This window comes from Tachypleus tridentatus, chromosome 10 (genome assembly GCF_004210375.1).
Source record: "Tachypleus tridentatus isolate NWPU-2018 chromosome 10, ASM421037v1, whole genome shotgun sequence".
Classification (NCBI taxonomy): Eukaryota; Metazoa; Arthropoda; class Merostomata; order Xiphosura; family Limulidae; genus Tachypleus; species Tachypleus tridentatus.
The window spans coordinates 149,345,850-149,373,368 of record NC_134834.1 but is presented as its reverse complement, the minus strand read 5'-3'; the positions used below and the strand labels follow the sequence as shown (position 1 = coordinate 149,373,368).

General features: G+C 35.2%; 1 protein-coding gene across 3 annotated transcripts in view; it reads left to right on the top strand.

Annotated features, from left to right (window-relative positions):
* The window catches only part of LOC143230597 (endothelin-converting enzyme homolog), a 41,353-nt gene extending 16,865 nt beyond the window's left edge, over positions 1-24,488 (top strand). For 2 of the 3 annotated variants that reach the window (XM_076464420.1, XM_076464422.1), the window contains 13 exons: positions 1,281-1,499; positions 3,497-3,613; positions 3,873-4,108; positions 11,291-11,513; positions 12,246-12,344; positions 13,151-13,228; positions 14,453-14,615; positions 17,331-17,382; positions 19,774-19,841; positions 21,463-21,587; positions 22,309-22,374; positions 23,113-23,285; positions 23,694-24,488. In XM_076464420.1, the coding sequence (XP_076320535.1) occupies positions 1,281-1,499; positions 3,497-3,613; positions 3,873-4,108; positions 11,291-11,513; positions 12,246-12,344; positions 13,151-13,228; positions 14,453-14,615; positions 17,331-17,382; positions 19,774-19,841; positions 21,463-21,587; positions 22,309-22,374; positions 23,113-23,285; positions 23,694-23,793 (1,719 nt within the window). In that variant the 3' untranslated portion in view covers positions 23,794-24,488. The remainder of the gene's footprint in view (positions 1-1,280; positions 1,500-3,496; positions 3,614-3,872; positions 4,109-11,290; positions 11,514-12,245; positions 12,345-13,150; positions 13,229-14,452; positions 14,616-17,330; positions 17,383-19,773; positions 19,842-21,462; positions 21,588-22,308; positions 22,375-23,112; positions 23,286-23,693) is intronic. The other variant, XM_076464421.1, reaches the window with a different exon arrangement.
* The last annotated feature ends 3,031 nt before the right edge of the window (positions 24,489-27,519 follow it).

The following is a 27,519-nucleotide window of genomic DNA, read 5'->3' as shown; positions in this document are numbered from 1 at the left end:
TAGAGTAAAGAAAAAATTTACGAAGAAAATAATACTCTATTTTACAAGTTTTTAGTTTAGGTGATTGTTGCTTACCTGTTTGATGTCGTCTAACCAGAGTACAGGTCAAAGGTCATAAATGTAGTACATTTTATTTAAATTAAAACAAAAACTATCTTCACTCTCCACACCATTAATTATAATTATAATAACTTTAATAACTCAAAAGGAATATTTTGACACTTAAAAGACACAACTTATAAATACATTACATAAAAGTTGTATGTTTTATATGAATTATGATGGCACATCTATATAAATATAATACTATTGTTTCTTGTGTTTCCATATAACTACTTCGCAGGTTGTGGATAGATCTTCACCAAAATTGGGATGGAGGTTTATTAGCTGAATGCGGAGGTACACACAATCTTTAGGTTTAGCAGTTTTTATGATGCGTTTTTTACCACTACTTCGCCTCTGTTGATGAATCTTCACCAAATTTGATATAAAGGTTTGTTAGGTTCATGCGGGAATATGTGGAAACTTGATATTTCACGTTTTATATTTTGCAGTTACTATGGGTGTTGTTTACAATGATATATAAGGGGAGCAAGTTTTAATGTCCTAAGATAACCTTTCATTAGCTAACTTCCATCCAAGGGATTGGTTTTTCAGCTAGTAAAACAACAGTTTATGAAACTGTTTTCCCAATTTTAGGGGACGGGTCATGACGAAGATCGTTCAAGCATTTTAAATTTATATTATAAAAATAAGTTTATTTTCACATAAACAGGGCTACAGGGGAGACTAAAGCACGTTTGGTTTATTTATTTGTTTGTTTTAGAATTTCGGACAATGCTACTCGAGGGCTATCTGTGCTAGCCCTGTAAGACTAGAGGGAAGGCAGCTAGTCATCACCACCCACCGCCAACTCTTGGGCTACTCTTTTACTAACGAATAGTGGGATTGACCGTCACATTATATACCCCCACGGCTGGGAGGGCGAGCATGTTCAGCGCGACGCGGGCGCGAACCCGCGACCCTCAGATTACGAGTCGCACGCCTTACGCGCTTGGCCATGCCAGGCCCAGCACGTTTGGGGGTAGCCAATGATAAGGTTTTTTTTTTTTTAGGGTTAACTTGTAATGAAGTGTTATCATCTTTATAATAAAGAAAAATATAATTAATCTAAACGAAGACTTTTATCAGGAGTGATTGTATTTGATATGGTTTAAGATGACGGATTATGTCAGGTTGCGAGGACCTTATACTGAAGTGATACTTATTTTGCTCCTCAGATCGGCGGCTGGTCTATCAGTGGGGATGTTGACATGAATCAATGGAACTTCCAGGACTCGCTACAGTTGATCCATAACACCTACGGTCGTGGGGGCCTTTTTAAATGGTGGGTGGAGAACGACGACAAAAATTCCAGTCGAAATATCCTTCAAATAGATGAAGGAGAACTAAGCCTACCTAATCGGGATTACTACCTGGACAAAGTCCAGCACGAGGAGGTAAAACACATACCTCATGTCAACCAGCTTGGATCTAGAAACAAAACCGTAATTTAACCAGGAAGAACCGGATAAAGATCTTTTTCAAAACCAGTCCTAGAAAAAAATATCTGTTATTTTTTGTTAAGCTAGGGTAACGTTTGTCAAACGTTATAGTTCGAAGAAGGACATAAAAATAAATGTAGACTGAGACGTAGAAAAAAAATAAAAACAAACTCCAAGGCGAAATCTGACGTTAACTCCGATTTCCGAATAATTTAAGGAATTAAACAAAGTTTCGAACTTAACATTTTTCTAAGAAGATCGCGCTCTGCCTAGCAACTTAAAACTAGTGGATAATGTAGCAGAAAGAGAGACTGTTATGAAGCTTCTAAAATGTTAATAAATAATCTTGAAGTATAAGTGTATTTATTTAATGGAAATGGCGAAAAACAATACCACTAAATTTCCATGTCTTGTTTTTATTTGCTAGATACGTAAAGTAGCAATTTATGTAAAATTAAAAACAAAACAAAAACGAATTACTTTGACTACTCTGAAAACCTGTTAATTCTGCTTCTGTGCTCATTCAGATAAAGCACAGAGAAAAGTGGTAAAAATGATTTGGAGAACTTTACTGTACTGTAACTGTAAGATGTCATTTTATAAGCCAAATTGTAGTTCCTTTTTACTCACTAGATGGTAGAAGTAAATTAAAGTTCTCAAACTTACTAAAAGTTAAAAATTATTTTGGAATTACACCTTTTCCACCTTCAGTAAACCTATAAAATAACGAAAGTAACAATCTTCAGTGTAATTACTAATATAAAAATACAAAAATAATGTTGGAAAATTATAAAACATTAAATTACAATAATTGGAAAAAGAACTAATTGAATAAAGCAAATGGGAACGAATTACAATTTCAATCGATGCTTGGATTTTAATTCATAATATGTGGACTTTCTTTTATCAACAGTTTGTGATCATTATACTCATAAGTTAAAACTGACAAAACCTTTAAGGAAATTGGGTTTGATGACGTTTTATTATAATAAAGTTAGGTGGAGTTTGATTATTAAGTCCAGTTCTGTTAGAAACTTCCATGTTTTCCAAGACGCGAACTTGTAAATAGTGAGAATGTATAAATGGTTACACATGTATTTTCATATACGTCCTTTGAACTTAAAAACCTTACACATACGAAGAGCTGGTTTGGAAACAGTACAGAGTTTAATATGGGGGTAGAATAACCAGAGCAAATTGTTGAGTTGGGGTTTAATATGAAGGTAGAAGGACCTGAGTAGCTTGTTGAGTTGGGATTTAATCTGGGTGTAAAAGGATCTGAGTGGCTTGTTGAGTTGGGGTTTAACAATAAAACTTTGGTTTCTAAGGTTATAAAACAAGTATTGGATGGTATCTGGAATATGTTTGGGTAGAATTCGATTAATGTATTTTCTTTCTAAGAAATTTACGTGTTAAGTTTTCTAGTGAAATTTAATGTTTTATAATTTCCCAACACTATCCTTTGTACTTATATACCAGTAATTATACTAAAGACTATTCAGTCTGTTATTTCCATAAATTTCCTGAAGATAAAATGTGTGTAATTCCGACACGTTCGTGAAATATGTTTACAACTGTTGCCATGGCTCCATTATAAAATATCAGAGTTCGTTATTCCATCAAACGAATAAGCCTATTATTTTGCTTATTGTCACAAGCGTAAAGCCAGTAAAGACGAGTGTAGAAAATAGGTTGTAGTATGACAGTTTATATCTGGGGTATCTTTGGAGTATGAAAGTTGTTACTATCTTTTGATGTACAAAAATATGGAAATTCCGCGGGAAGTATAAAAAAAACTAGGACAATGAAATGTCCCGGATAAAGTCTCGAATGTTCCAGAATACAACAATGAAAAACGAGACTTACGAATAATAAAATATTGTACACTGTTCGAGAAAGTAAGTAAATCTAAATTCCAGCATAAACAGTACTTGAATTTTCTGTCTCTGTAGATCTGGACAGCCTACTTGACCTACATGACTAACGTCGGGGTGTTGTTAGGAGGGGAAGAAAACGACACAAGGCAGCAGATGAAGGAAGTTCTCGAATTTGAAAGAAAGCTTGCAAATGTAAGTATAATGATAATCATCCTTCTTAGCTATCTAGCTTTCTACTTATCTATATTCGAAATTTAAAATCATTCTAGATCGCTGCATGAAATGGCCAGAAAAATAGTAACTAAATAAACCACTAGAGAGCAATACTGAGCTATAAAAGTTTGTTCCGCTGATTAAAGCTAGCATATGTAAGAATAATTCTTTCTTTTTTGTTGTTTATTAAATATCTAACCTTCTACTTATCTATATTCGAAATTTAAAACTATTCTAGATCACTACACCAAATGACCAGAAGAAAGATATTAACAAAAGGTACCACAAGATGGCGATTACTGAACTACAAACGCTTGCTCCAGTGATCAACTGGATACGTTATTTTAACCACGGGTTCCAGAAGGTTGGCAGAATTATCGAGGAAACACAAGAGATCGTAGTTTATGCTCCAGAGTTCCTACAAAAGTTGTCATATTTAATAACTCAGTACCTGTCCTCTCCTGAAGGCAGAATGTAAGTTTTTTAAAGGAAAAGAAAATCCAAGAACAAAGATAGACAATAAACTCGTGTATTTTATGTCAGGTATATTATTTAGGAACGACGTGCTCTATTAAAATAGACTTTGGAGTGATCTGGGTTATGTGGTACTTTATGATTTATGAGTAATAAGAGTCCATCTAGGACATCCCGTCCACTAAGCTAAACTTAAAATAAAAATTAAACAATCAAGGAAAGACAGCTGCTATCATTCAAGTATTTATCCAGCCTTCCTTAAACTCCCTCAACTTCACAAAGCCCACCTTACCTGAAGGCCACTCATTTCAAAGGCCAACCACCCTTTCAGAAAAATGAAACTGTCTTAGCTGAAATAACTCCAAATCTGTCAATATATATATAACCTTTAGTCCTAAAAATCTCACCTTCAAGTACGAAAAGAAATGATGCACCAACACAATCAATTACCTTCATAATCTTAGCACTCCAAAACTTGTTTAGAAGTCGACCAAAATCCTACCAAAAACAAAGTGATCCTTCAATGGCTCACCGGTAAATCTGCAGGCTTATGACTCTAAAAATAGGACTTCGATACCCGTGATGAGGAGAGTACAGGTAGCCCATTGTGTTGCTTTGTGCTTTAGAGTAATAAATAACAGAAACGTGAATCCTATATTATCTCTCTAGACAGATTATGTACAGTACTGAACTGATTAATAATGCTTCGTCGCCCTTTCAGCCGTGGGAGCGTTAAAAAGTATCGGTCAATCCCACTATTCGTTGGTGAAAGGGTAGCCCAATAGTTGGGAGTGGAAAATGATGACTAGTTGCCTTCCATTTAGTCTTACACTGATAAATCAGGAATGGCTAACGCAAATAGTCCTCCTGTAGCTTTGCGCAAAATTAAAAAAACAAACGAACAATAATAACACTATGTAACACAAATTTTGTTCCTGGATAGTATGTGTTATTTCTTCATAGCTTATACTGTAAAAGTACAGAAAATGGCCATTATTCCCTTCAAACATTGCTTTTGTGACCTGGATAATGAAATTTAGAAATTAACATATTTTCTATGTAGAAACAGGCAAATTTGCACATTTTCATTTACATAAGATCTGAATAAAACAACATATGAATCAAGATTTACATGTATTTATACTAAAATTATTTAAAAATGTGTAGAAGTGAGTAGTGTTTTCGAGATTTGCGACTGTAATGTAAATCACTTTCACCCATCAGCCCCCAAATATGGTCTCCCATCATGTTTTCGTTATATACTCCTTGGTAGCGGCATTCAAAGTCCAGTATATCTTGGTGGAAGCGCTCGCCTTGATCCTATGAGTATGCTCCCATGTTCTCCTCGAATTTATCAAGATGAGCGTGAAGGATATGGACTTCCAGGCACGTCTTGCAGCCCATTTTGCCGTAGTTCTTCACCAGAGCCTCAACCAGCTCCACATATTTTTCGGCCTTGAGATTATCCAAGAAGCCCCGAACCACTGCGACAAAGCTGCCCCAAGCTTTTTTTTCCCTTCCTACTGAGCTTCTTGGGGAATTCTGTGCACTCCAGGATCTTCTTTATTTGTGGTCCAACGAAGACACCAGCTTTGACCCTTGCCTCAGACAGCTTAGGGAAGAAGTCCCGAAGGTAGTTGAAAGCTGCAGACTCCTTATAAGAGCTGTGAAAAATTGTTTCATAAGACCCAATTTTATGCGCAATGGTGGGAACAAAACCTTCTGAAGGTCCACTAGTGGCTCACACTTGACATTGTGCCTCCCCACAGATAACTCGGTCCATTGCGGCAAGTGCTTCCTATTTAGTATGCTGCAGTGTCCCTGCTGTCCCAAAAGCAAAGATAACAGGGAAACTTGGTACAGCCTTCTTGGAGACCCATCAGGAATGCCACCATTCTGAAGTCTCCGATAACCTCCCAGCTATACTCATCATACTTCAAGGCTTCTAGCAAAGTCTTGACGCTGTTGTATTCTTCTTTGAGGTGCACCAAGTGAGCCAGGGGAAGAGACGGATACTTATTCCCGTTATGGAGCAGCACAGCTTTGAGGCTTCTGAATGAGCTATCAATGAAGAGTCGCCACTAGTTCGGGTTACAGGCAATTCCAATTGCCTCTTCGCTCAACCCAGATACATTTTGGCAGAAGCAGAGCCCATCTTGACGAGTGAAGAAGCTTGAAAAATGTCAGTGACGCTTCCTATGATTTACGACTTGCATACTTTCATCTAACAAATCTCACTTCTTTAGCCTAGATGTCAAAAGCTCGGCATTCGACTTTGTTAGATCTCTGATCAAATAATTGAGGTCTCTTTGGTTGGGGTAGTATGGGTTTCTCTCACCAGCTGCACCTCTGAAATTGTAATCTGGATCTTCAACATCTACCTCCTCTTCTGATTTGCTGCTCTCTTCTGAGGATGGCTGCTTTCTCTCTGGCGGAGTGGGTACAGGGGCTCAGGGCAGTGTGGCGCTGGAGCGATGGATGATGGAAGGTCTTGATACATGATAGCAGATGCATTTTTGTCAGCCCGACGTTTCGAAGGGTCCACCATGCAGAAGTAGCAACAGGTTGAGTGGTCAGTGGGTTCACGACAAATTCTTGGAATAGCGAACTTCATGGCTCTTTTCCCCCTCTGTACCATCCTGCAAATGAGCAAAATAAAATTATTATAAAGAATAGATTTATTTCATCCACAACAGGTTCATGCAAAATATTTTATATGTGATATTTTTTCTATACAATTGAAAATAAAAAAAGATATTAAAATTTTAAAAGGTCTAAAATTTGTATAATGTAAAATCTTACTATTCAAGCAAGCAAAAATTGCCAGTCTTACCTTCTAGAGTTTTTTTGCAGTGCTCGCAGGTAAAATGAGGTGCCCAGGGTTTGTCTTGATCCCCGACAGGCATGTTGAAATATGTCTTGTAGGCTTCACACATTTTAGCAGATGCTGTCACAGAGTACTTTTTCGCTCTTGTCTTGATAAATTGGCCACATACATAGCAGAATGCGTCTGGAAAATGCTTGCAGCTTCTTGATGCCATCTCTGATAAAATCAGGTAGGTCTAGGTGTTCACTTAGGCAGCTAGAACTAAACTGAAGTGGTGAGTGGTGAGCCCCTGTTTATATATTACTATGGAGAGTTCTAGAAAATTCTAAAACGTTCTTGAAAATTCTTGTAAGTTCGAGAAAATTCTCTATCAGCTACTCAGCACTTAATCTACCTGGAATGTTTTGGAAAATGGGTAAATTTGAAAATTTCACTACCCAGATCACAAAAGCAAAGTTTTAAAAGAAAAATAGGTCTTTTCCATTTACTTTAGGCATAAGCAATTTAGAAATTGCTTAGGAATAAGAAAATGTAAAAAAAAATTGTTAGATAGTGTTATGCTTCGTATGACACAGGTTATTCATTATACTTAATTAAACAGTCAGGTTATTCATGATATTTAATTATATAATCAGGTTATTCACAATGTTTAATTAAATAGATTATTTACAATGTCTAATGAAATCGATCCTGTAAACAGAAAACAGCATTAAAGTCCTTACTAATAAAGTTTTGGCATAAAATTAAGTAATCAACATCTCCGTTTGAAGATTCTGCCAAGTCGGTGTGGTACAGCCAATTTTCTAGATCCAAATGAATCCTGTATGTTACAAAAACTAAAGTCGCACTCTTAAAGGAGGACTTACGTTAGGTCCACTGAGGTGTTCTTCTTTGAAGCCCCACTAGAAAAGCTAAAACTATCTATGAAATCTTGGTAGAAAGAAACAGTCGCATAGATGATGCATTATATATTTAGTCGCAATAACATGTGATAGTTAGTCTTAATACAAGACTATAAATAGTCTAAGACCCAGTGTGACACACCACCTACGAGATTGGTCCACGCATTACTGAAGGACGAGCAAGAATAATAAAAGACAACCTGCACATAAAACGACATGTGTCCCAAGTTATCAACATTTTCAACGAGATTAAAAACTAACAGGGAGTCACCACATTTCATCTTAATCTTCAGTTTTCACTTGAACACGAACTTTCGCATTTGTGGTAATGACTGCTTGCAAAAATACCCTCAGAACCCAAACAGAAACCATTGTGTTGTTCATTTAAGAACTAAAGAGGGTCTTATTTGTCTTAGCGCAAAACTATTTATCAGTCTATCTGCAGCAAGGGGAATCGAATCCCGGATTTTAGAATCTTATGTCCCTAAAGTGTTTGCGATGAAGTGACATCAATATTTCGAGTGAGGGTTTGCTGGTCCTCTCTGCATTCTTTCTCCTACCGAAAACTCTTCTCATAAGAAGCATCCAAACCTTGATTTAGAATATCGTCGCTTGATCACTTCCAAGGTGGTCCTTTCTGTTACAAAAAACATTCAATCCAATTTTCTTCTAGAACATGGAGTAATTAGTTCATCTTAGAGCATAAATCTAATTAGACCATTCACACGTTCAAACTCTGTCAATTTTTTAGCCTTTGCCATGTTTTTACCCAGTATAACACAGGAGATGTCAGTGGGAGATGTTGAAAACGCTAATGCTTGAACACAAATGACTAAATTTCGTTTCGTGTTTACCGATTAACGCTTCGTTTCAGTATGATCTTAAACTTTTGACCACTTAGTATTTCGACTAATTTCACAGTGTTCACATTTTCCCTATTAAATGCTAAAAAAGTTTTTATTTTTATTTTCCCTTTTCTTATTTTCATTTTTCGAAGCTCTACTCAAATAAATGGTTGATTCTAACAACGCAAAATGCATATTTTTTCTTTATGTTCATTGGCCTTAAGAATTTGGACAGCAATGTATATACCATACTGAGTATTGAATATTGGCAAAAACAACAAACAAATCCGTAGTTCCGTTTATTTTAATACTGCCACCCAGAGACAATAGCTGTGGGAGAAAAGAGGGGTAGTTGTCCCCAAGAAAAACCAAGAACTTCCTAATAAGTACCAGTTCTAAGACTTTACGGTTTTGTTGTAAGCCTACAGTACTGTCCAATGCCACGCCACATATTATAGTACTTTCATATAAGAAAACTCATGTGGTTTTCACCTCCATAAGGTCCCCCCCCCCAAAAAAAAATCTTAAATGACGTTATTGATATCATTTTTGTTACCCTTTTGGGGAGAGGGAGAGGATTAAGCACAAATCTGCACAATAGGCTATCTTTCTCTGCCCACCAAGGGGATCAAAACCCAGTTTCTAGGCAGTGTAAGTCCGCAGACATGTTGCTGTGTCACTGGGGGAGTCACCCCTCTTTTTAGAAACTAGTTGTGTTAAGCTTAATAAATTATCAATATTCAGCATTTAAAGAAATACATTTTTAAAAGAGATATTTGGTTATTTCAGTGCAAGATTTCACAAAATACAAAAAAACTACCTACCAGTGAAACCTTAAAAAGAGTCAACGCTGTTTATTAGTGTCGTATTCCAGGTAAATTATACTGAATGTTTCAAGTTAGACTAATCCTCGTCGATAAAAACTTCGCTTTTGATGAAAATACCATTGAGAACGAGATTACCGATTGGTAGTTTAATACACTTTATAGGTGGCTTCACCTATAAAGTGCGATTCACCTGGTGAGTTATCTGGTCCAATACAATTTATAGGTGGTTCCACTGATGAGTTATCTTGTCTAATACAGTTTATAGGTGGCTCCACTGGTTAGTTATCCGGTCCAATATAATGTATAGGTGGTTCACCTGGTGAGTTATCTGGTCCAATACAGTTCACAGGTGGCTCATCTAGTTATCTGGATGGCTTACGACTTTACGATGAGCACAGGACGGGTAGCTCATTGTGTAATTTTGGCCCGGCAAGGCCAGATGGGTTAAGGGGTTCGACTCGTAATCTGAGGGTCGCGGGTTCGAATCCCGGTCGCACCAAACATGCCCGCCCTTTCAGTCGTGAGGGCGTTATAATGTGACGGTCAATCCCACTATTCGTTGGTAAAAGAGTAGCCCAAGAGTTGGCAATGGGTGGTGATGACTAGCTGCCTTCCATCTAGTCTTACACTGCTAAATTAGGGACAGCTAGCGCAGATAGCCCTCAAGTAGCTTTGCGCGAAATTCAAAACAAACAAACGACTTTACGACAGTTATTTTTTCTCTGCTTCGAGTTGTCCATGGCAGCTGTTGTTTAGAAATCACATTGTGATAGACATTACAGTCCGTGAATGAACAAGTGGTGTGAAGAAATCAAGTAAGAGTGAAAACCCTCACAGTCCGAGAGTTTCGTTTCTTGGAAGAGTATACTGGAGATTCTTTTTCTTTTTTTTTTCCTGATCCCCCTCGGATTGTAGTAATCTATAATAATATGGGGCTTACAGGATGTCTGGGACTATCTGATACAACTTACAGATCTAAGTTTTGTGGGTCATTTTCCAGATGTTCATTTGTAAAGAACTAGAATCCAGAAGGTTTGACATTGGGACTAACCTTACCAATAGTTTGATCCCTGACTCACAGTTGCTGTCTTATACGTGTACTGAAACGAAATACAATATAATCAATCCGGTATTAGTCTTCTACTCAACTCACTGTAACTTGCGCATTTCCTTTGTTTTTAAGAACAAAGCAACATTGGACTATCTGCTGTGTTTACCGTGAGGAATCGAACACCATTTTAACGTTGTAAGTCCGTAAACTTACCATTGTCTCACAAGGAGGGGGAACACACAGTAATTCTAATTACAATTAAAACTAAACAATAGACCTATAACTAACATGCCACATTGAGCTATCTGCTGTGTCCACCGTGAGGAATCGAACATCGGATTTTAACGTTGTAAGTCCGTGAACTTACCGCTGTCACACAAAGAGGAGGAACTCATAGTAACTCTAATTGCAATTAGAACTAAGTAATAGCACTATAACTAACATATCGCCATAGCACCCTATTCATAGCTGTATCTGAACACTGCATGTAACAAAACTCGTAACCACTCTGATAACGTAAATGAAGGCCTTATTAATTTACGAAGGAAAAAGAAAAATCGTAGAAACAACTTTCGAGGACGGTAATTGCTTTCAATTCTGTTTTTACAAACTCTGTGTTACCCTAAAGACGGCCTAGAAAGGTCAAAATGTTGTTCTCTGCTTTATTTTAATAAAAGTTTTAATACTCTTACCAACCGTCTTGAGAATGCATTTTCATTCTTTATTACAGAATCTTGAATAACTACCTAGGATGGTCATTGGTAGAAGATTTAACTGGATACCTGTCGAAGCCATTCACAGAGGCTTCCGACAGCTTGGAAAAAGCATTGTTTGGTTCAGTCCAGAAGGATCTCACCTGGAGGTTCTGTGTTTGGCACACGAGCACAGTTATAGGCTTTCCTGTGGGTGCCATGTTTGTTCGTGAAACATTCAGTGAAGACAGCAAGATTGCGGTTAATGTTTATTTTACAGGTTTACCTTACAATATCTGTTTTGTTAGCTCTTCACCTGGAACACGATCATTGTTACGTTCATGTTTTTGCTATCTGTATCTGTTTTCTGTATTTCGTTACCTAGAAGCAAGATCATTGTTAAATTGGTATTTTTACTATCTTTATCTGCTTTCTATACATCGTTACCTAGATACAAGATCAATAGTAGGTGTTTTGTCAGTTCACTGCTAAGAAACTGTTTTTTATATCACGTTACATAGTAACAAGGGAATTGTTATTAGTTGTCATGGTTTCACAGTTATTCTCTACAACACTAACGTAGCTCTTACATTAACGACTGTGTTTTATGCTTCTTGTCACCGAGATAATGCATTGTTTTCTTTTACTCGTGTGTAAAAAAACATGTTTAACTAAAAATTTACCACTTTCGTTACGTATTTTATATCTCTTATCAGTTGTTAATAACATACTTTATATTAAAAAGCTGACAAAATTTGTATATGTTGTTCAGAAACAACTCAACAGGTGCAAAAGAAACAGGACATAGAAACACTGATTAAAGTTTTGATTTCAATCTTGTATTAGCAAAAATATTTATAACTCGTCAGGAAAACCTTTGTACATACAATACAAAGAAACTCTTTAATAGCCGAGATAAATTCTACCTGCTATTTACTTATTTTATCTATGCTGCGTTGATTTTTTAGACATTTGGGTTTTTATTACTTTTAGGCCAAAAACATGATCAACGATGTCAGAAAAGCGTTTAAAGACGGCCTCTCTCGGTTAGACTGGCTAGATGCCAAAACTTTAACCCTTATTGAAGATAAGGTATAGCACTCAATTTATTGTGTTTTGTGTACTTTTTAATTTCATTCCATGTCATATATATAATCAACTGTTCAATGGTTCTATTACAGATTCCTTCAAATTTTTAACCAAAAGTAAAAATGAAAATATGATCCGTGACGCAGAGGCCTAATGCATTCTTTGATTGGCCTAACACTCTGCTATGGACTGCAATTTCGTTTAATCAACACAGCTAGAGCTGGCAAACCAAAGAAATGTAACTAGGCCTACAGATATATGTTGCTTATGCATATGTTGTTAAGTATAAAACTACACAATGGGCCACTTGTATTTTGCCCACCGAGGGTATCTAAACCCTTACTTTCCTGCTGAGTCACGTTCGAATGCATACTTTTTTTTAGCAAAGTTAGGCACTCAGGTTTTGAGACAACTTGAGGAACAACTAAGAAACTTTTATTACTAAACACTTCTTTTTAAGCCTAATTTTGAGTTTTGTTATTGACTCAACTATAGTCTGAAAAAAAACAAAATGAGGTTGACTCAAACACCTTTTAATTTTAAAGATTTTGAAAGCAAAAATAAAAAATTAGAAACTCTCTACATGTTTTACCTTCTTCGAAAGATGGTGAACATGTAAAGATCTTAGGTTTTTATTCCTGCTTTTAACTTTATACAATAAACTATGTTTGAAACGTTCGAGTCGCCCACTTATTAATATATAATAATTTTTATTAAACCAAATTTCACAGCAGTGATTGTGACGTTTTTGGGAGGAAGTATTTATTAAGGATATATATATTATAATTCTTGAATAATCTATATTCTAGGCAGACGCTATTACTGCTTCGATTGGATATCCCGACTTCATCTTTGACTATAAAAAATTAGATGAGACATACGAAGGAGTAAGTTTTTCTAGGCAATCCATATTTATGCCTTGAGATAAATATTCTTATTCCAAATATAATATTTATTATATCATTACTAGTTTCATATAGCCAGTATTAACAAGTTTGTTGATAACACAGGCCTGCGATTATTTCGGCCTGGCATGGCCAAGCGCGTAAGGCGTGCGACTCGTAATCTGAGGGTTGCGGGTTCGAGCCCGCGTCGCGCTAAACATGCTCGCCCTCCCAGCCGTGGGGGTGTATAATGTGACGGTCAATCCCACTATTCGTTGGTAAAGGAGTAGCCCAAGAGTTGGCGGTGGGTGGTGATGACTAGCTGCCTTCCCTCTAGTCTTACACTGCTAAATTAGGGACGGCTAGCACAGATAGCCCTCGAGTAGCTTTGTGCGAAATTCCAAAACAAGCGATTATTTTACTGTCTTAAAATGTTTACATGTTCTACAGTAATTTCTGTACGCTGAATCCGAAAATGATATCCATTTTTCTGCATCACGTACAGATTTTTCACCAAACGTCAAATGATTTTTATTTAAGTGAATAATTTTCATTCAAATCGATTCAGATTTTGTTTTGTTTAAAATGTCGACAACCACTGGTTATAGGTTTCTTTAGACCTATCGCGACGTGGGTCTTATTCATCGTTCTAGAAACCAGACATAATAATAAAAAACGTTTATTGTGAGTAAATGAGATAATAATTTGATCTAAATGAGTTTTTTTTCTTCTTCACGGTTTGTAAAAGTATCCTTACGTGATAAAAAATATATTATTTTCGAAATCTGCGTAGTTGAATTATGGAAAATCAATTATTAAAACCAAATAAAGTTTTATGAAGTTTAAATTCGCAAAACTATATTATCACCTTATACTTGACACATTAAACCTGTGTTATCATTTTCTACTTGGCACATCGAACCTGTGTTATCATCTTTTACTTGACACATCGAACCTATCTCATAATCTTCTACTTGGCACATCGAAACTGTGTTATAATCTTCTACTTAACACATATAAACTGTTATAATCTTCTGCTTGACTCATCGAAACTGTGTTATAATCTTCTGCTTGACACATCGAAACTGTGTTATAATCTTCTACCTTGATACAACAATTACACATTAAAATACTCGATTGTTAGTTTCAGAGTTTTGGTTAAATACTCTATATATCTGAATACTAAATATATCGTTACCGAAGTTTATGTTTTGTCGTTAATTCTAGTTGGAATTCAAAGAAGATCGGTACTTTGAAAATAATATTCGCGCCCAAATGTTCTTTCTCGTTAAGAACATGGAACGTTTGGACAAACCTGTAGATAAATTAGAGTGGCAACTGACACCCACCGTAGTCAATGCATACTATTCTTACAGCCTAAATAACATAGGTAAGCATATTTTAATACTTTTTTAAACCCACGTGGTTTATTTTTACCTTTATTACTTATAAGTATGAACGACATCATGGCCTATTTTAAGATTTATCTGTATATCTTAATTCAAATAGTAATAACTTATTCATCAATACTTCACATACTTGTGAACGAATATGAAGTTTCTTGTTGGTTCGTGCGAATTTTAAAAATTTGGTTCTTTTATTATCAGTTGTTTTAGAATTTACTGGAATCAGTTTTTAGAATTTAAAGGATAAACTAGAGAGTATGAGCAGTGTGTAATTATAATAAACTGGTCGTTATTTACGATTGTGTTTTTTTTACATACTTTATGTTCAAACCAATGTGCTTTACTAAGTATGTATTATGTATCGACATTTTAAAAAAATATATTACTAAGCCTTGTCTTCTAACTAATAAGTATACAGTTCTAGTACTGTTTTTCTCTATTATTACTTAATTATCTATTCTTGACGATGTGAGTTATATGTTATTTTTCCATCAGATTATGGTAACTGACCAAACTTAATTGTTACCATCTACATTTATATTTTATATTGTCATAAAAAATTATTAAAAAGTTGAGAAAACAAAATGTCTCATATTCTGATTAGTTTGTTCATTTTTAATTTCGTTCAAAACTGCTCGGAGATTACCTGTACGAGTTGTCCCTATTTTTAACCAGACGGACGACAGCTAATCTTGAGATATTCTTTATCTACAAATAATGGGATTGATTGACTCTTCGTTCGGGGATTCGTATTGTAACCTCCAGATTAGTAACTAGTAATCAGATTCTGATTATAAGAAGGATGGTAATTGATACATATTGATGTCAGTTGCCATGGTACTGGTGGCTCTTGTTTATTTGATATGTAGTTCTGTTTCGTTTACTACCGGAAATAAAATTTCGAACTATTGTTTCTTAACTACAGCTTTACACTGATGTACGTGTAGGTAGAACCATAGTTGTGGTATAGATGATATATGCTCCAAAGTCACCCCCTAGTGGCACATCGAAATGTTTTTTTGCTTTCTGAATTTTGCGCAAAGATACACGAGGGCTATCTGCGCTAGCCGTCCCTAATTTATCAGTGTAAGACTAGAGGGAAGGTAACTACTCATCACCAAACACTGCCAACTCCTGAGCTACTCTTTTACCAACGAATAGTGGGATTGATCGTAACATTATAACACCCCCACGGCTGAAAGGGCGAGTATGTTTGGTGTGACGGAGATTCGAACCTGCGACCCTCGGATTACGAGTCGAGTGGTTTAACCACCTGGCCATGCCGAAACGCCTACAGACTCACGACGTTAGAAACCGAGTTTCGGTACTTGTGGTGGGCAGAACACAGATAGCCATTACTTACAAATAAACAAATCAAGTGGAACAGCGGTATGTCTACAGTTTTAAAACATTAGAAACCGAGTTTTAGTTCCTGTGGTAGAGAGAACACAAATAGCCATTACTTACAATCAAACAAATCAAGTGATACAGCGGTATGTCTGCGGACTTACAACTCTACAAACTGGGTTTAGATACCTGGACAGAACACAGATAGCTCGTTGTGTAATTTTATACTTAACTTAAACCAACGATAAAAGTTTTCAAATCCTTTGTTATAAACATGGTATTCCTGATTAGATATCCCTTGTAGCACCGATAACAAGTATATTTATATACAGTCATCGATCTTTTAAGTTCGGGAATTTTATCCTTGTATTAAAAAACCAACAACAACCGTGAATCCTAAAACCTGAAGATAAGACGAAGATAAATCTGTGGATCCTAAAAGTTGGTCTTCGATGATAAATGACCTGCTAATAATATAGGGTAACACCATAGGTAGGGTAAGTTTATTTAATGTTGTATAAAATATCTCTCCGATCGTTTGTTAAGAATTTAGTGAAAACTGTTATTAATAATTTTTATTGTTGGAGATTTCTTGTCGGACAAGAGATGACGAAATGCTGGTGAGACGAGAGCTTCTGAGTGCCAAAATTTCAACAGCCCAGCATGATCAGATGATTAGGATACTTGACTCGTAATCAGAGGGTCATGGGTTCGAATCTCCGTCACACCAAACATGCTTAACCGTAGTGTCGTTATAACGTAATGATTAATCTCACTATTAGTTAGTAAAAGAGAAGCCCAAGAGTTGGCGGTGGGTGGTGATGACTAGCTGCCTTCCTTTTAATCTTACACTGCTAAATTAGGGGTGGCTTACGCAGATAACCCTCGTGCAGCTTTGCGCGAAATTCAAAACAAACAAACAAACCAATGACCTAATAAGAATAAGAGTACCAGTAATCGAAACGTCATAAGTGTTATTGAAATTTTCTTCCTTACAGTAAAAGCTGTAACTTGTGATGAAACAATACTTACAATCGGTAAGTAAATTCACAAGTGAAATATTAACAATGAACAATATACTTTACTCTCACACTCGAGCTGGTTTGGTCATACAGCTAAAATTAAACCAGTACGTCATCTCATCTTATCCACTTTGGATGAGAATTTCTGTCGAGTCCTCCCGAAAGGGCTGTAAAAGGAAAAGTGGAGTAAGTTTCATGTGCTGTCCTGAAGTTTCGTGGTAGTTGCCACATTGTTATTTAGTTCACAGCCCAATATTGGTAAAATCGAATAAGTCAAATAATCCTACATACGTATGCTCATACGTTGAAGATTTTCCTCAATTTTTTCAGGATTTCCAGCCGGTTTTCTTCAGGCACCATTCTTTAATACAAAATTACCCAAGTAAGTTGAATGAAAATATCTGAAAATTTTATAAATAGCAGAAGCTAGAAAAGAAAAATACGAAGTTAATAGTTTCTTTTTTTTCGTATATTAACAGTCTAACCTCAGTTTTTTATTTAGTCTGTTTCTCTGTATTTTAGGACCAAAACGTTGTTCAGGAAACTGTTGAAATTATTTCCTTCTAGCTAACTTTGTTTCTTTACTGTTCTCAATAGCAGATACTGTCTACTTTGCATGCAGAAATGTTGCAGCGCTTCGCACGTAAGTGTAAGGAAAGTCAGCGATTGTAACCTTCTTCATTGGTTGAGTAGATGGTGTCTGTATGTTACAGCCAAGAAAGCTGCGAGAAAATGCACAGGCCTTTCGTGCCGCTATCGCAAAGGAAGGATACTAGTTTTGTTGCAAATTTAGAACTTGAACGTTTTCAGAGAGTTCTACTTTGTTACCAAAATGAACATAATCTGTTTTGAGAGAAGTTGTCTATCCTTTCACTGATCTTGTAGAAAAGTGATTGCCTCATATGCATAAAAGTATGTTTTTAAAAGGTTGTTTCACCTAACATCACATATGTTTCGTCTTTTTATTTCTCACGTATGTTAAAACTCAGTCGCCTTTGAAATTCAAATTACCTTCCAAATTTTCTATTCAATCTTTCATTATTAAGCAAACCTATCTTACACATATGTATGTGGAAATAATTTTATTTAAAAGTACCAAATAGTATTGTTCTAGACTAGCAAAATACAAATTAGATTTATATAATTCAGTTATGTCTGATGAAGAAGCCAGCATTGTTCTAGACTGGTAATAGTCAAGCTAGGCTTAGCTAAGTCAGTTATACCCAATGAAGAAGACAGCATTCTTTTAGACTGGCAATAGTCAAGTTAGGCTTAGCTAGCTCAGTCGTGCCTAATGAAGACGCCAGAACTAGATTTGACAGTTTGCACCAAATAAACTGTCAAACATCACGTGGAAAAAAAAAAAAAAACGTCAGTGCATTTTATTCTATTTATTCAATAATATAGCATTCTTAAAAATATTAACTTTTGTTAGGTAAAAATAAAATACCAGATTAAAATAATACTACCTGCTATCTTAAAATTTTCTTGTTGTTTTTCTCAAAATATGTAATATGTGTTATTTCTCTTCTAGAAGCATCCACTTTACAATCGATTCTGCTTTTTTTATTTAATATGACATAACGTACTATTTAAGAACGACAAGGAAACTGTTAATCCATCTCGGCTTTCCCATCCAGTAATCTAAACTATATATACGTGTGTGTGTGTTTGTATAGAAATGTATAAACATTTATAGCCTGTTTTTATTATTCAAATATTTATTAAACCTTCCCTGAAATTTAGTACTTCCAAATGGTTATAAAAAAGATATTTAAATGTAAAAAACTGAAGAGCCTGTAATAAAGAAAACAGCTGTCTCTCCAAATGTTTGGGACAGTTCTTTAAAAGTTACATTTATTTGTTTGTTTTGAATTTTGCAAAAAGCTACACCAAAGCCATTTGCACTAGCCTTACTTAATTTAGCAATGATAGACAAGAGGGTAAGCAGCAAGGCAATAGCACCGACCGCTAACGCTTGAGCTACTATTTTACCAACGAATAGAGACATTGTTCATCACATAGTAACGACCCCGCGAGTATATTTGGTGACGAGGATTCGAACCTGTGATCTTTAGATTACGAGTCCACTGCCCTAATCACCACGCCACGCCAGATCCAAAAGCTAAAACTGTCATACAAATAACTTTGCTAATAATAATAGTGTTACTGCCGTACAATAGATTTGATTCTATTTAGCTAAATCGTGATAACCTTATACCGTCTGTCTCTATTACTTATGAAGCCTCATAAACTACATTCTTCTATAGGCCCAGCATGGTCAGATGGTTAGGGAGATCCACTCGTAATCCCAAGATCGCAAGTTCGAATCCCCATGACGCCAAACATGCTCGCTCTTTCAGCCATAGGGCTGTTATAATGTTACGATCGGTTCCACTATTCACTGGTAAAAGGATAGCCAAGAGTTGGCGGTGAGTGGTGATTATTAGCTGCTTCCTTCTAGTCTTACAGTGTTACATTAGGGACGGCTAGCGCAGATATCCCTTGTATAACTTTGCGCGAAAAAACAAACAAACTGTTCTTCTACAAACCTCAAGAGATATTAATTTTTGGATTTTGTTTGTTGTTAAACGCAAGCCCACACAATGGGCTATCTGCACTGTGCCCACCAGGTGTATCGAAAATGCGTTTTGAGCATTATAATCCCTAATGATTAGAACTGAATGAAAATAGCTGGAAGCTATTGTTGTTGTAGTTTATAACTTTTGGTGCAAGAAATTCCAATGATTTTTTTTCTGTATTATTTTTACAGGTATCTTAACTTTGGTGCTGCGGGAGTTACTATGGGGCATGAAATAATACACGCCTTTGACAATCAAGGTATTTAATGTTTTTAATTATAATATATATGTATCTAATTACATTAATTAAATTTATTAACAGAAAGCCATCTCATCAGACTTTAGCACTCTTCATTGAATAACTCTAGGTTATTATTATTGTATTAAAGCTACTCTGTGGGCTCTGCTTGCCAGCACATGGAAACGAGCCTTGGATTCCCATCAGAGGAACATGTTGAAATAAAAATGTGAAACTATATAGCTATAAAAAGAGCCTGGTTACGTAAAAAAAAAAGTTTCAGCTAGCTTGCAAGTAGCAACTTGATATCACAGATGTAAGAAAGAATTGACTTAATCCGACTAGCTCTACTGAACGTCTGTTATTTGATGGATATTTGTATTAAGGTTCATTAATGGCAAAGAATAAACAATTCTGTGCTCCGTCACTACCCATACACTTGTTATTATACAGGAGTAAATACATGGAAATATTATGTACACGACCACATATCTTGTAGTCCACAATAACTTGGAAATACATAGGAATATTACAAAATATATAAGTATTTATACATTAAAATAGGTAAAATAGTATCCTTAACATATTAACATACGTAGACATGTTTAACATGTTAATCATAAATATATGTAATATTCATTTATCACTAAATGTAAAACATTACTTGAAACCTAATCCGTGAATACGAGAAAAACCCACTTGTAGAAAAAAATATATGTAAAAACGACTGGTATAAGTAGAGAAAGCACTATGTAGAAGAGCGAACAACGTTTCGACCTTCTTCAGGCATCGTGAGGTTCACAAAACCAACCGTTTTTACATATATACTACATGAAACCTGATAATCGTAGAAATATCACATTATATAATTTTTTATATATATATATACGTCAGATTTTTATGTTTGGGTCGGATTCTTTACATTTGGTGTCTGTGACTTGTTGGCAATAAATTTCAATAGTAATTAAACAATCCACTTATTTCAACATAAGAAATTACAAGTCAAACATATATATATGCAAATGTTCGTTAAACAGTTGTATTGAGAGCTTTAAATTATTGTCTTTTTCTCGTCAAAGTTCACGTAGACTGGTTCGGTTATTTAAGGACACAATTGAAATGATGAAATATTCTTCTACGTCTGCTATTACAATACAATTTTGTTATAATTTCACTTAGAAATCGCCATTGTTCTATCTTTATGACTAAACTCACAGGTATGCAGTCTAGATCTACATGACTATATCTCTTACTTAATTAACGTTTTTGAAGTACATTTTGGTCGCGTATTTATAAATAGTCTGATTGAAGCCTAGAATGTTCAACACATTACGAGATATTATGATGTAATAATACTTGATAAAAACTTTAAAGGTTCTTGTAACATAATACAAGAATACAACAAGCGCAAGTTCACCACAACTGAATTACACCATGTGCGATTCACATAGTTACGTAACAAACCTGCGATAAATTAATGCCTGTAAAAATAACTAACGATATATTTAAATTATTCAAACAATAACACTAGCATTAAACTTAAATAAACGTGTATATATTTATATATCACCAAAAATAAAATGTTAAATTTACCATGTTAGTAAAAAAAATACCGTTTTATATATATATTATTATCCCGAAGGTCGAAAGTATGACAAGAATGGAAATTTGAGACAGTGGTGGAATAACAAAATTATCGAAAACTTTGAAGAACGTGCACAGTGTCTTGTCCATCTATACTCTTCTTACAGTGTTTATGGAAACTACGTGAGTAGGAATAACCAATTACGTTTGTCCTATCAGCTACAGCCTTTATTCAATAGACATTAAACTTTTCTTCAGTTTCATTCAAATAGATGTAAAACCTGCTGTTACGTCTTTCAATCGATTCCATATTTGCCTCAAATATGAATATATTTATGAATTCTGTATGATTAAACATTTTTCTAACTTATATTTAGAAACACAACAGACCTTGCATTTGTGACTGAAACCTTAAGCCTAACAATATTTTTAAGGAAACTTAGCTCTATATAAGTTATACTGCAAGGTTTTGTTAACCCTAATTTGTAGTTGCCAAAGTTAAATATTTTTTAAGTGTGGCTTTGTCTTAAAAACATATACAACTTACAGAATTAACAAACCTAAGGAAAAGGAATCCATTATTCGGCGTTTCAAAATATATCAGTGAGATTAATCACGTGACTGAAGCGGTCTGTAAAATCACACATTAGTTTCATTTAACTTTACGATATAATTTGTATACTAAAATTTATTAATTTTCGAAAAATGTTTATTTTTTAATTAAAGTGACTTTAAAGAAACAAAAGTAGAAATAAATGTAATGTAAACATTTCTTGTTTTTAAAACATATACTTTATTGTTTACTCTAATTACGGCTTCATCAGACCTTATTCGTTCAATTTCCTTCTTGTTGTAGTTTTGGAGAAAAAAGAAATCAGTTAATTATACACCGTTTTTATTACAGCTTAATGGTAATCGAACACTAGAAGAAAACATTGCCGACAACGGTGGGCTTGAAGCCGCTTTTCGTGTAAGTTAGTTACATCTGCCTTTACTTTAAAAGGATTTATTCGTTTATCGTTTTCTACCAGGACCCTAATTACGCCAATATTTCGTGCATATTATTTCAAAAATAAAACGGAGCCTTTAAATTATTTGTTTGATATTTTACCTAAATAAACACTATAACTTATTTATTACTACCTCAGTTGGTGATATTTCTAGACGAATCTATTACATTACTCCAATCCAACTTCCTCCGAAATAGTAGACTTAATAAAGTTTTAATTATCTCTCAAAATCCCCTCCACTCTCATCTTTATCATTCGCTGATGGATGAACGTTCATTTATATATCAGCCTCTTATTCAGTGTTTTTAGGTGCCTCGTTTAATACTCGTTAGAATTTGTACGTAATATTTCCAGTTGCATTAAAAATCAATTCACTGTTAGGCCTAATATATTTCGCTATTAATTCAAGCCATATGTAATCGTCTAATATCTCAAAGTGAAACTGAATAAATGCTTATGTAATTGAACACTTCTAAATATCGATATGTATGATGAAAGGGTTAAGGGTGATCAAGACCCTTTGTGCTCATGAGTCCAAGATTTCTTAATCCAAATGCGCTAATGTTAACTACGAAATAATATAATATTGTTGCCTAAAACTTTGTATGAGTACTACTGCTTTAATCTAAACATTACTGAATAAAAACTGATTCACATATATATAAGTTTTTCATTTTTACTGATTGTTTGAAATTTAGGCTTATGAAGAATGGAGTTGCAACCACAAGATGGAGCCACTATTGCCTGGCCTTAATCTATCACATAAACAGTTATTTTTTCTAAAATATGGTCAAACATGGTGCTCAACGAGCACACCAGAGGAGCTGCATTTTACAGTTATGAATGAAGTACACAGTCCCCCTGTGTATCGGTCAGTATTTCTGTTTTATTATTATTGTTGTTCCTAGAGTTCTGAAATACATGATTGGTAATATTGGTTAACGTCAGTAATAATTTAATTAAATAATGTTATCAATTGGAGAATATTAGATTGATCGGAGCTAGAATATATTTATAAGTAGATGCAGTTAATTTGTCTTTCTTATGTTTCCCTAACTCTTATATTCCTAATTTAAGACTTCAAATGAACAACTTTTAAACTAACATAGGATAGGATGTGGTAGAAACAGAATAACAACAAAAAACATTCGAAACAATTACTTGAAAATGTTAAAAAATAGTCTTACAGAACATATTGTTGTGTAACTAAGCTCTATATAACACCATATCTAAGATTAGTTAGTGATGAACATCACCATAATTACTGTCTCTATCACAGAGTTATTGGACCCTTAACTAATTCCTACGAGTTCGCCCAAGAATACCAGTGTCCTGTAGGAAGTACCATGAATCCTAGAAAGAAATGTGAAATATGGTGATACTTCTAGCGAAGGCGGTTGTTAGTTTAACGATGTTTCCATTACTTTGGTGAAAACTGAATATAATTATAGGCTCATTCTATTCCAGAATTTTCTACATGTCACTGAATTGGAACTATATCCAGAAGTTCCCCCATTTATCAGTGTTGTTATACAATCATATCACTTATTTCGTCCACATTTTCTGTTTAAATGGAGTATTTTGTTCGTAATATAAAACGTAGGTCAACGGAGCCACTGATTTCTCTTCCTTGTTACTCACGTGACTAGTCCAGTCAACAATGTCTTCACTTCTACTTTTTAATGGGAAGATTGCTGTAACGCTGAGCAAACTTTACAGAAACTGCCAGTGATATTTCCCAGTGGCAAGTCGGATGATGTTTCAAGGGTATAACGTTTTTCATACTGGAGTGAACTCATGTCACTTGGATAGTTTATGTGACCTGAGAAAAATGACATTGTTATTAGTATATAATGCCATGGTTTCTCTGTCTAGAATAAAACAAAGTGCACAGCTTCCATAATTTTAACTTTAACAACTTTTTTTTATTAAAACTCAACTTTTTCAACTTTTTGGAGAACTTTGTATAACTTAAATTGGTATTAACATATCTGTCCAATAAAGGAAGCACATTTACACTCACCTTTAATATGTATTGTTGCTTTAATGAATAAAGATTACTTTATTGTGTGAACCTTGGGTCTAGTGTCTTTATTTGTGTCAAACTCAGATGAAGACAGTAAAAGTCAGATTTCTGCTCCAAATATATTTCCTGGTGAGCCTCCAGTTGTCCTGCAGTTTTCAGCTCCTACCAAACTACTTTAAGGAAATTAAGGGAAGCTGAGAATGTCACAAAACGTATAGAAAGCTAAACTTCTGGCGCCATTACTTCAGGATTTGTTTTGTCAAAGCGTCTATTTTCTGTGGACAAATGTATTGCTTTGCACTTTTCTAAGCTCTTGCATCATTAAGCTACAGCTTCACACTTGAGAAAATGTCATTTTCCACTGGCCATAAGACTTATGAGCAAGAGAAAAAGCTATTCACTTGGGGCTAATAGATCTCAAAAGATCTGATGGGTCTAGAAGAAGATCTTTCTTGGTTATTGAACTTTTGCCAATGCTGTTTTTCTTATTACAGCTACACACCTGAGAAGTAAAACTACCAGAATTTGGTACACACAGAATGGCCTCAGTTTAATCTCAGTGCACAGGCAGCACGCACAACTAAGGATTATCATATTAATGTTCAACATGGTGAAGTTGATACTATGTGGGCAGACTATACACGACCAAGACAATTACTGGTTATATTAGTCCAATCCTGTATTTGGTTCATAACTCCTGTTACTGATAAAGAAGGAGGAAGCTAGAGGTATCACTGCCATGAACTGATGAATGTGTTAATCTGTGGGATAGTGGAGAGCCTTTCTGTGATAGAATACTACCAGAGTAACCATGGATCACTGGGAAATCTGGAGTTATGGTGAGCTACTTTCTGTAAATTGCTATTTTAAAACTGAAGATAAGGATATAATATTTTTCTGAGCAGAGAGTTCTCTGGACCAACCCATTTCACTGAATCCTTGATTTTTTTAAAATGCAGGAAAAGAGTACTTGGATAATTTCTTCGGACATTTTAACCAGTAAATGCCTAGAATGTTTGGACTCGGGAACAATGAACGACTGCTCGATTTTAAATTCAGATGGTTTGGCCCTCAGTGCTCTGGGACATTTAATAAAGACATTGCTATGGGCTCTAATGCAGCTATAACCAAATTGTACCATAGTTTTAACCTAGTGGAGAACTGAGGCGTCGATGTGACAAATTTAAAGCTATAAAAGAGGGATCCTCTGAAAACTGAGGTACTTACACTGATGATCTGTGTAATATGCCAGGTGAATGTATACTCTGAAAGTATTTCAGCAAACTGTAGAGGTTAAAGGTCTACCTAATAAGATTATGAGACATCACTTTGGTTTGGAAGATATTCTCATCCTACCAGAGGTAGTTTTTGTAATTATTAGGCTTGGATTGGTCATTGGAAATAGACTGCAAGATAAGAAAAGCTCAAAGCAGTATTTACAATGGGTATGCCTCAAATAAACCATTTCTACTCAAGTCATTAGCTCACGTTAAGTCCGAGCTTTACTTAAGTCAGATTAGCAGACAACACATCTTATTGCTTCAATACAACTACACCGGTTGCCAGTGAATGGAGAATGGACAGCATTTCCATGTACTTTCCCCAGCATTCATGCTTCAACCAGTGCTGATGATGTCTCAGTTTATACTTTGTTCTAGAAAGGAGCAGGGTCACTGGGGGTGAACTGTCCAAACCTTCTTGTGTAGTAAGATTGGCAAAGTTACCAGCCTCGACAGATTACATAGCAAGTACAGAAGAGTTACTAGTGAGATCTAACTATTGGAAAAGTAATGGAGCCAGAGTTAGATCTGACTAAACAGGGCTGGATGTCCATAAAGATATTAGAGCAAGAGATGAAATTCCTTATTCTTACAGAAGCTGCCAGGAGACCGGTGTATCAGCACTTCAAATGAAAGCATCACTTCATCTAGTTCACACTGGCTTTAGTTTGGTAAATTATGACAGACTAGATGTAAAAGAAGAAGGACAAGGGTAGTCTCTGCTGGCCTAGACTCTAGAATCAGCGTTGTTTTGTGTGTGCAATAGGTGAGCTGCATTTAAATGGGATACCATACATTTTCACACGAAGGAACAAACAAATGTACACTGGTAATGTGGAATTACAGTAGTACTTCTATATACACAAGTGTTGTTCCATGTTTTACTACATACTGGTTAACACGGTTATTTAGATGGGATACTATTCAATTTTAGTCAGAACAGACCAAAAACAATGGATCACACAGGTGTTACTGCAGAGGGCCTTAGAACTTCTGTATTCACAAGTGTTGTTCATTGTTTCACTACAAATTAGATGTCATGAAAATAGTTACAGAAACATTATATTGTTTCTTTTCCATAAATCAGGAAAAGTTTGCTCTAGACAGTGAGCTATCTGAGAAAGTATGAAGTCCTGGTATTTTTCTGTAATTATGGGCTATCCATCTTCCTACCAGAAGGGTTATCAGAATGATAGACAAATGGAAGTACTGAAAATATTTCTTCCATCACACTATGTCTGAAAGCAACCTACATGGCTGCCTATTCATCGGAGATCACTCATTGAGGATTGTGCAAGTAACCTGGATCAATAAAGTGTCAGAAGTTTTGTGAACTGTTAGTTGTCAAGGTATAAAGTGTCAAAAGTTCTGTGAACTGTTGGTTGTCAGGGTATTAAAGTATCAGAAGTTTTGTGAACTGTTGGTTGTCAGGGTATTAAAGTATCAGAAGTTTTGTGAACTGTTGGTTGTCAGGGTATTAAAGAATCAGAAGTTCTGTGAACTGTTGGTTGTCAGGGTATAGAATCAGACGTTCTATGAACTGTTGGTTGTCAGGGTATAAAGTATCAGAAATTCTGTGAACTGTTGGTTATCAAGGTATTAAAGTATCAGAAGTTTTGTGAACTGTTGGTTGTCAGGGTATTAAAGTATCAGAAGTTTTGTGAACTGTTGGTTGCCAGGGTATTAAAGAATCAGAAGTTCTGTGAACTGTTGGTTGTCAGGGTATAGAATCAGACGTTCTGTGAACTGTTGATTGTCAGGATATAAAGTATCAGAAATTCTGTGAACTGTTGGTTATC